Source organism: Seriola lalandi, unplaced genomic scaffold (genome assembly GCF_002814215.2).
Source record: "Seriola lalandi dorsalis isolate HSWRI2012SDOR001 ecotype SW California unplaced genomic scaffold, Sedor1 jcf7180002055008, whole genome shotgun sequence".
Lineage (NCBI taxonomy): Eukaryota > Metazoa > Chordata > Actinopteri > Carangiformes > Carangidae > Seriola > Seriola lalandi.
Window position 1 is genome coordinate 4271489 of NW_019525551.1, and position 10326 is coordinate 4281814.

The 10326-nt window shown below is 41.7% G+C and overlaps 1 protein-coding gene across 1 annotated transcript in view; it reads left to right on the forward strand.

Moving 5' to 3' along the window:
• Window positions 1-10045, forward strand: part of LOC111647747 (copine-8-like) — a 64887-nt gene extending 54842 nt beyond the window's left edge. The window contains exons 17-20 of the mRNA XM_023397401.2: window positions 1175-1277; window positions 2427-2484; window positions 3223-3296; window positions 3934-10045. Coding sequence (XP_023253169.2) covers window positions 1175-1277; window positions 2427-2484; window positions 3223-3296; window positions 3934-4146 — 448 coding nt within the window. The 3' untranslated portion in view covers window positions 4147-10045. The remainder of the gene's footprint in view (window positions 1-1174; window positions 1278-2426; window positions 2485-3222; window positions 3297-3933) is intronic.
• The last annotated feature ends 281 nt before the right edge of the window (window positions 10046-10326 follow it).

The window sequence follows — 10326 nt, forward strand, 5'->3', positions numbered from 1 at the left end:
AGAATAGCTGCATTGTACAACGCTCACTAATGTCTGTGGAGCACCTGACTGAAACCCAGGAAGACGTTGCTAAAAGATAAAAAGTGACACCAAGTCACGTCAGGTTTCTAATTGTCTGACTGTCGTTGCAAATGACATTGTCCTGCGACATCACTTCAAACATTTGACCCTGGTTTATTTAACATAAACTGCTCTGAGTTTAAAGCTAAAAAAAGAAATCCAAGGTGTCTTTTTAAAGCACAAAATATACTACTACCAATAATACATTTCTTCCTCCTTCCTCGTGTAATACCTGCACACTGTATCAAGATATCCTTCATGAGATTTATTGTGCTTTTGTATGCTCTGTATGATATTAAATTGTTTGTGTTTCCATGGTAATCTTCTCTCTTGTAAGCAGCATAATGTATCTCAGGAGAAGTCCTGGTAAAATAAAGGTTTAAAAAACATCTTTTAATAGATATTGGGTGAGAGTAGACAGTTTTGAAATACATCTTCAATGAAAACAACACTGTGATTTAAGACAGTGAAATGCTGTCACATCACTATTTACTTTGTGCTTTAAATACCAAAGATCTTTCAGAATAATTTGCACAGCCAAGAACTATAAAAATGCTAATTTTACATTTACATTTTACATAACGTACGTTATTTTGGACGAGGAATGACGCACACACTGTAACTGGACCATTTGTCTTCAATAAAATAAGAATTGTATTGATCTCTGGGGGGAAATAGCCTAACGTGATATTATGTAATAGGGAAATTGCTGAAGCGATGAATGGGATTTGAGACAGAGGTACATTAAAGCCCACCACTTCAGCGAGTTAATGTCGTACTTCCATAAAGTTGGTGGACTTCAGTGAGACAGATGGGGGAAGGGTCAAAACTGTTGCAGCAGATGTCGAGAGATTTCATTTTCTAACCAGGGCTAACTGTTCAAAACATGAAAAGTCTCACAAAGTTGTCGCTATGACAGACTGGCCAGTGGCGTCTCCTTAGAAACAGTAAGTTTTCAGCTGAATAGAAAAAAACTAAACGATGTCTTTTAATACTGATAATATGTTAAAATCAAATGTGTGTCTGTGTTGGAGAAGTGCAGGCTTCCCACCTCCGTGTCTGTGTTTTATTTCTGCTCATTTGTCCTCTGACCTCCTGTCTCTTCCTGTGCCAGGTATGCGTCAGCGGTGACAGACGGATCACAGTACTTCATCCTCCTCATCATCTCCGACGGCGTGATCACAGACATGGCGCAGACCAAGGAGTCTATAGTCAATGTACAGTACCATACCACATTATTTATTGTTTGAGCTTTATGTTTAAGAAGGAAGACTTTATGTTGCCAAAGCCTTTTCAAAAACATCCGAACCAGTAAATGTACAGTGGAATTTACAGTATTATGGACAGCAGCAGTCCATGGATTATATGCTTGTATTCATTCAGTTAATAGGCTGTAAAACATGCGAGGACCCTGGAGGCCCAGCAATGATTAAGCCTTTAATGGAGATCCTAATAAACTCACAAACAAACTATAATGAAAGAGAGAATATGAAAAGCAGTCCCTCTGCTGTCTTTCTCTTTTTTCTCTCATCTTCACTAATGAGGAGAGTAAGGGAAGAGAGGGTACGGCCTGGTCGGCCACTCCACCTCCCCATGCGTCCCCCAATCCTGCTATGTTCAGCTCTAATAACTCTGCTTTGTAATTAGAGTGATCAGAGTTCATGTGTGTAAGGATTTTGGGTGAGCTCACATATTTGGAGCCTCAGTCGCCTGCACTCGCTGCTCTGCATCGCCTCACCTCACCACCCTCCCCTTCCCTCCCCTCCCCTCCCCTTCCCTTCCTGCGCCTCCATGTGATGTAATGTTATTGTAAAGTAAGATTTGAGAGTAATTATTTACTAGCCCACGGAGGATCCCTGCCCCTCATATTCCAGGCCGTTTGGGCATCCATCTAAAGTTATGAAACACTGAAAAACCTTCATTCATCATTCATCACTCGAACTGTACTTTGTTGTCCCACTCGGCTAAGATTTAATAAAGAATATTGCAATGCAGGGCAGCAGTTCAGCTGCAGCTTAGGGCAGACGAAGATGTAAATGGGAGTCATTTTTAAACTGTCAAGCTTTGGGAGATTTAGACAAAGTTGTAGATGCATGAAATTAGAACCTCCAGAACGGGCTGGACGAGAGGCTTTATGAGACGGGCTGCAGAGGGCAGATGGAAGTGGACGAGCCCGTCTGTCTTAACAATAGCAGAGAATTTTTCTATTGAGATTGCTCTCTATGGAGTGTTAACTTACAGTTAGTAATTTGCGGGGGTATTTCACTGACAGCCTGCAGCGTTTAAGATAGCAAATTTTGAAAAGAATGAACGTTGCTTCTTCTCCACCTTTGATGCGCCGCTCTGTCTCTTTCCACCCTTTACAGGCCGCATCTCTGCCCATGTCAATTATAATAGTTGGGGTTGGACCAGCAGAATTTGATGGTAAGCAGGGTGAAGAGCATGTGCGTGCGTGCGTGCGTCTGTGTGTATGTGTGTGTGTATGTGTGTGTGTGTGTGTGTGTGTGTGTGTGTGTGTGTGTGTGTTTGCATGCAGTAATCCTTCGCCTTCTTTCTACTTCCTATCTCGCCTCCCAGCCCTGGTTCAGCCCTTCCTTGTGCAGACCTCCTTTTCTTCTGTCCTCCATTCTCCCTCCCCTTAATTTTTCTTCCCCATCTCCTCTGAATCCGAGGTTAAGTGGATTTCTTTTCTTTTCTTTTTTTTTTTTAAATGGACGAGGGCCACATCCCCCACCTCTCTACTGTGTCGTTAACACTCATGTTTACCATTCACAGAACCGTCCTCCGTAAAAACAAGCTCACTCGTGATGAGCAATTTGCCCGCAAAGTCAACAGGATTAAACAATTATCACGGCTGTGAAGTCAGTGTGCATGGTTGCATGATGTCCCTATGGTGCACATCACTGGCTCTGCTCACATATTCTAGCATGTTTCCCCTGTTTTCCCCTGTGTGCAACTCAGAGCCCGATGGCTTCACATTCAGGGACACAGATTCTGTGTACTCCTGCCACGTTTGGCATTGTCAACACTCCAAAGCAATGTAACCCAGTGGCATGCTAATGGCTGCAGCAGATTAAAACGCACAAACTGCGTGTCGTGTTTGCTCGCCATAGTTTTGACACGGCAGTCCGAGTCTCTTGACGGATGTGCTTCCCTCCTCAGAAATGATCGAGCTGGACGGAGACGAGGAGAGGATCTCATCCCAAGGACGATACGCAGAGAGGGACATTGTTCAGGTACAGAATATTCCCAAAGACATGGCTGAGTGGCTGTGAGGCTTTTCACTCAGCAGAATGTCTCAGGAGAAATGTAGGATTTATGATTAATGGGAAAAGGTCATGGTGCTTGACCCTCTGCTGTGCTCTTGTTCTCACTCTGCCATTTTTCTGTCTCCTTCCTGCTGCATCGCTTCTCTGAGCTATATCCACCTTTTTCTGTCCTTTTCATTCTGTTCTATATTTTATTTTTAACTTTATCTTCTTTAATCCGTTTTTCCCTCCTTGTTTCCTCTTTTTTCCTTTCCTTTCCTTGTTCCCTCTCCTCTCGTTTCCTCTCTTCTGCTTCTCTACTCCTGTTTCCTCTACTCTCCTCTGCTCTTCTCACCTTGTTTCCTCTCTTCCACTCTACTTCTCTCCTTGTTTCCTTTTCTTTCCTTGTCTTTTTGTTTTCTCTCACCTCTTCTCCTCGTTTTCTTACTTCTCCTTGTTTCATCCACTCTTCTATCCGTTTCCTCTTTTCTCATTGTTTCCTCTTCTCACCTTTCCTTGTTTCATCTCCTTTCCCCTTGTTTCCGCTCCTCTTCTTCTTTCCTCTCTTCTTCTTGTTTCCTCTCGTCTGCTCTCCTCCTAACCTTGTTTCCTTTCCTCTCCTCAGTTTGTTCCTTTCAGAGACTACATCGACCGGCGAGGAAACCACATCCTCAGCATGGCTCGTCTGGCTAAAGAAGTGCTTGCTGAAATCCCCGACCAGTTCCTGTCCTTCATGAGGACCAGAGGCATCAAACCTGGGCCCTTGCCACCTCCTTACACCCCCTGCCCACCACCAGCCATCCACCCCCTTCTCGCCAGACGGGTAAGCCGAATTTAAAGGCAGAGGCCCTCGCTCCAACGCCGGCCAGCCAACCCTTCTGGCCTTTACTCTCTTCTTCTCTGCCTCTTATTCTTCCTGCTCTTCACTGGAGGCTTTGAGCTCATGGCAAACCTCGCCTGCTCTCTCATGTTGCACTTACGGGAACGTTTGGCCGTGATCGGTGACGCGGATAAGCCCGAGTGGGAAGCTTCCGCTTTTTAGAAGAAGGGACTTTTCCCTTACTGGACAAAGGTGGGGCTTTTGATGGGTTGTGATGGGGGGTCAGAGATCACCTAACTGCACCAGAAAGAGTGAACAGGACAGAAACTGACCAGTCGCAGCTGAAAGGGTTCCAAACTGTGGAGGCCCTTTTTCGAAACACTGTTCATGTTTCTGTTTGTGATTTCTATTTCCACTTCCTCTGTCGTTCACAAAATCATGTCTTTCTCTGATATATACATGTTTACAAACTTGAGGACTGGAGGGGAGAAATTTTTTCAGAAGGGAATTTATACCGACTAATGTGAAAACCTTTCAGATTCCTATTTTTCAGCTGCAGAAACTGGAGGTTGTGGATTTGTACAAAAACATTTAGGCCTTGGTGCCACATTCTTCATTACAGAGTGTGTTTTTTTTAAATAAATGGAGCATGTGCTAGTTTAAGAGAAGCATGCACTGTTGTCCTGCACTCAGGGCTTTGTCCCTCCTACACAAACCCCCCCCACCACCACTTCACCGCCGCCACCACTGCCATGTTTCATTAAGAACAAACCCATCATCCGCCTGAAATCTTCCCACGCTCCTACCTTCTGCTCCGTCCACCTGCCTTGACTCAAAAGGAAGCTGTGCTTCCTGGGAGTCTGGTTAAATCAAATGCAGCAGGGACTTGAACCAGCCTTACTCTTTTGTCAGATAACATTAACAGGTACAGTTTCGTCCATGGGCTCTGGAAATGTGGATCTCCAAGCCCAGGTGTCAAAAACACACATCTCACTACCGAACCTGACTGTGTGTTACATTTTAAAGTCTCTTTTCATGGAATAACATTGTGCTTTAGAAGCATTTTTCTTTTGTTTTACGTCTCTCTACCTCTCACTTTGTTTAGTATTGCCAAAAAAAAAAAAAATGTTGATTAAATAACAAAGTGTTGGTGTGTCAGTGATTTTTGATAAGTCTGTGGAGTTCACATTTTTACCTTTCTCACTAAAGTTACACTAAATATTTGCCAAACTGTGGGCTGAGAATTACAGCACTTTGGTTGCTATCAGATCAGGGGACTCACACCTTTGTGGTGGCAACACACTGTTAATAAATGCACAGAAATCAGTTCACCAACACACAGATGGACACATGCTTTTCTTTTAACAACCACCCATATGGATCATATTAATGACTGTGAGGACAGGTTTTAGTTTCATGTTGTCAAACATTGTAACTAAAAGTTGATGCCTGTAAAAATCAGAAAGGTTTAGTAGCATGTAGCTTATCATCTCCTTAAGGGAAAACTCTACAGAAAACCTGTGTTGTCAGTATCAAACACGCAGCACCTGAGGGTTTGGAAGGTGGCTCTGAATTCTTTGTAGTTCAGTAGCTTAGAACGAGGATGGCAGCAGCTGTTCTTCATTCACAACAGTTACAATAGACTCCAGTGGAAATCTCCCTGTTTCCACATTGGCTCTTTTTGTTGCAATTCAATTCAAATTCTCTAAGTGTTGTGCTCATTGACAGCTCAACAGAGTTTTGTAAGTGGGTGATGAAGCAGTTATCAATCATGCAATATTAAAATGGAAAAATATCCTTGTATCCTCATTTATGAACAAGGTTTATTAAAACAAGTGCTTGGAGACAGCGCGTGAGGGTCTGTGTCTCAGCTGTTTCTGCTGAGTTAAAGTGCGAAAACAGCAGCAAGATCAGTGAAGCAGCAGAAGACAGAACGCTTGCGAGCAAGAATTGAAACTTTGTCTCATAGTGGGATTAAAAACAGGGACGTCCCAAAGAAATCATAAAATGGAACACGTGCATGTTTTATTCAAAGCAGCTGGTTGTTAATTTGGCTTGTGGCATGACTAAATTTAATGGCACTGAAAACCAACATTCGCAAACAACTTGTCACTGCAATGAGGTCCTACCTGAACACAAAGCTTCAAAACTTATTACATTTGAATTAAAATTGTTGTAACTGGTCTGGATCCAAGCTGACCACAGCTGCTGCCCTCTGCAGAGGAGCAAGCTACACAGTTTTCAGAGCTTTTCTTCTGAGGGTTCGATCTTTAAAGCCTCAGTTTTCAGTTTCCAGTGGAGTTTTCCTTTAAAAATAGGAAAACACCCAAATCCAAAACAGGTAACTGCACTGTCACTTTTAGCCGCGTTACAGGGTGAAACTCAAATGCAACCCTGCAGTTTTGCCCAGCAATGTGTACATGAAAAAGTTTAATGTGACTTAAAGCAAAGCACAATTCATTTCCTATCAGGCTACAGCCATTACCACTACCCCATTTCAACTCATGTCAGTGTGTGAGGAACAGTGTTTGTACATTTTACTCTGTATCTGTGTAATACAAACCGTAGCGCTCATCAGAACTTTTTTCGGGCCCTATTCAGTCAAGGAATCGATGTTAAAGACAGTTTACAACATTTTTCTAAACGCACGCCTCAGAATCATCAGATACTTGCTTAATTCAAATGTCTACTTAAAAACTGCTTGTGAAACATTTTCTTAGACATTTATATGCTGTACAAAATTTTGCCTTTTTTGAGTAATGGTCAGTATACTGTATGTGTAATGCTGCTTCTTTACTGCTGATGTTAGTATTACATTTTATACTGAGGCCTGTAATCATATTTAAATCATGACTAACAGGCCTTATTCATGTTTATACATAAGTTATTCATATTTAAATCATGAACGACAGGCCTGTATTTTTTTATGAGTGAATGGTCAGATAACAATGTATCTTTCATGTGTGCAAGATGTTTAAAGGTAGACCTGGTGATCAAGTTGACTCAGTAGCAACATTTGTCTGCCAAATTCGACATATTGTTAAGTGTAGCATGTCTTTGTTGGCTGAGACTCATCCCAGAAAAGCTGGTTATTCAATTTGACTGAATAGGGTCCCTCAACGTGGGTCTGATAGATTTTGTACTCTTCTGTATTGTTGTGTCATGGCGGGGATGACGAATTGCACAATGTAGCACTGGTCTCAAGTCTGGTGTCAGACTGGAGCAACACCAGACTGAACCAAATCAGACCAGATCAGGCAGGAACAGTCTTTTTATATGTTTGTGTAAATATATATTCTGTATAAACTGTAATCTGTTTTCTGGAGAGCTGACTTGCAGCAAACTGCCAGGACTCTGTGACTCTCCTCCTGAAACACAAGGCAGGGCCTTTCATTTATTTATCACAACAAGATGTCAACTTCATCTCACACCCACACTCTCGTATATACTGTACATCCAGTACATGTATTTGTATATGAAACATGCATGACACTTACATAACAAGGTGAGGGTTGAGTGAAGATTAAGGGTTTTCTTGCTTGTTTTCTCAGAGAAACAGTGGTTTCAGAGATAAAGTGACTTGGTATTTATATTCACATCAGTAAAATCAGGGTTTCTCAACGTTTTGTGTCCTGTGACCACATTTTATGTCCCAGATGCCAAGCTGTTTGGACGCACTTGAAACTTGGATAATATACATGTAGGGAAAGGAAAGACCCCTCTGCCAAGGTGTCTAAATTTGTAATTTGTTTGATCATAGAGAATCTTTTGAAAATTTTTATTGGCAATTGGATCTAGATGTTCATCAAAAAACACATAGTGATAGACAATCATAATATACCTGGGCCAGATTACAGACATGGTCTGTTTTCTTTTCTTTTCTTCTTGTAACTCCATAAACTATTGTTTGTTAATAATGCTCTCCTTCGTCATGGAAGTAATGAAGGAGCTATTTGTAAGTTTTGCTATCCTTACATAGCTAACATTAGCATTAGCAGTTGTTTACTTACCAGTCCAGAAGAAACATTGTGAGTTCAGCATCAAACTTCATCCATTCACTCACCAACAGCTGTCAGCAGAGGTGGAAAGCAACGCCAGAGTTAACTCTTGTCTCTATCACGTCTTGCCTTCTACTGAAGTTAGCATGCTAACCAGCTAGCGCCGGCCCGTCTCCTCACTTTCGATAGCGACTCTCTGTAGCCTCCAACCTTCCCTGAAGACATAGCGCTGCTCAGATGGTTTATTATAACCTGTTGTCTTGTAAACGCATCGATGGCTGAATCGCTTGTCATCACCGCCACCTGCGCCCAGCAAGAAACCTCATGTGGCAGCAGAGAAACCTTACAAATAGCCTTACAACTGTAGGTTGTAAACTAGTTAGTTGGACTTGCTAATGATCGCAGCGCCGATAAACCCACCATTTACAACTTTTCTACACTTTTGCTTATATTCTTTGCTATCGAAAGGCAGGACAAAAAGACACCACCGTCCAAAATCTTTGAATGCCCAGTATCGCTGTTACAATAGCCACAGGCTCACAGCTTCAACATGTGATGACAGATGCTATTTTAAATCATTTTAAACAGTTACAAATATTTCAGCCAACAACCCTGTCTTAATATCAAGACACACTATGAGGGGTTGAGAAAGTCTTTCCGGATGACTGCAAAGCTACATCTTACTACATGACTATCATATTACACTGTGGAATACACAGTAGGTCTGAAAGCATCTCATCTTTGGCGTGCATGGAATTGCCCTCAGGAAGAAGAAGCTGTTTGTATAGAAACCCAGTGGAGGTGGAAGGATTCACATATACCATTGGGTTTGTCACATGTGGCTGTGATGTGTGAAATCACTGTTCCTCTGAGGCTGAGTCAGTGTAGGAGTAACAATCATAAGCATTTATTGTATAGGAGACAAGGGGAAAAGAAAAAACAACAAAAAAAAAACCCTGCGCTACTGCTGGACAAACAAGCTTTAATGACGTCGGCTTACACCTCGCTGCCTCCCACCACTCATCGTTGCACCCATGTCACTCTGCCAAGGCGGCGCCATGTCAGCATGCCAGGCCATATGAACGCCCATGTAATCTTCACACGTATAACATGGAAGTTGTTTACTGTACCTTATAATATTAACAAAGTGGTTTAATTGAATGCTCGTGATGAATCTCCTGTTTTATCCCAATGTTTTTTAATAGCATGCATTGAGTGTGCATGTCTAGGTCTTTTCTAACAGAGATGCACCAGTGGCTTTTAAAAAAAATTGTAATATGACATCTTTGCGAGTTATTTCAGAGTATTTTAGAAAACTTTTTTGCCTTAAAAATCTCACTGATCAATCTTGGAATTGTGCAATGCCTTCAGATGTTTCTTTTGAAGACTGATTCTGTTTTGTTTTTCTTTGGGGGTTTTTTTTTTTTGGTGCATCGATGCACAGCCACTCCTCTGTCAGACTCATCTCAGCATTGTTGTCTCAGACCCAGTGGTTGAAGTGATGTGAATAAGAGGGAGGATGATCTGAACAGAAAGAAACTGGGCTGTCTCGCTCTCAGCAAAGAGACAGAATCTTTCAGCTGAGAACAACGTCGTCCAGCCTCTTACAGCCATGTTTACAGTCATATTTTTTTATCAAAACCCATATCATTAACCCAGTTGTTATTTTTTCATCAACCCTCATTTTGAATCTCAAAAGAGTGATTCATGGCTTTTGCATGATACTTGTAATTACACTAAAAGACCAATTGAAAATGAAAGTTGTCCATTGATACATATATTCAGTTCTTGGGGTTAGTGATATTACAAGACAGCACAGGTTTTACTGTTCCAATTGGAAAAATGGAAGCCACAAAAGATTGATTTCAAACAACTATTTCTGTAAGAATTGAAGTCTTTAAATAAATATTCATATCAAACTGTTCTTGTTCTTTATTCGATGCTCAAAAAAGAGTTAAACTCATTTGGGGGTTTCTTCATTCAATGGGTGCCGTGCATGAAAAAGTATTATTATAGCTTTCTATAAAAATATCCATAGTGTTGATTAAAACGTCATTAATACGTTGATCTGTGGGCTACTGCAACACGGCAAGACGGCATTTTTCTCTTGGAGAAGCTGTCCGTGTTGACAGGCACCTGTCCTGGTTGACGATGCCAGTAAAATGTCTTAAATCAGCCAGGACACTGGAATAGATGTGCT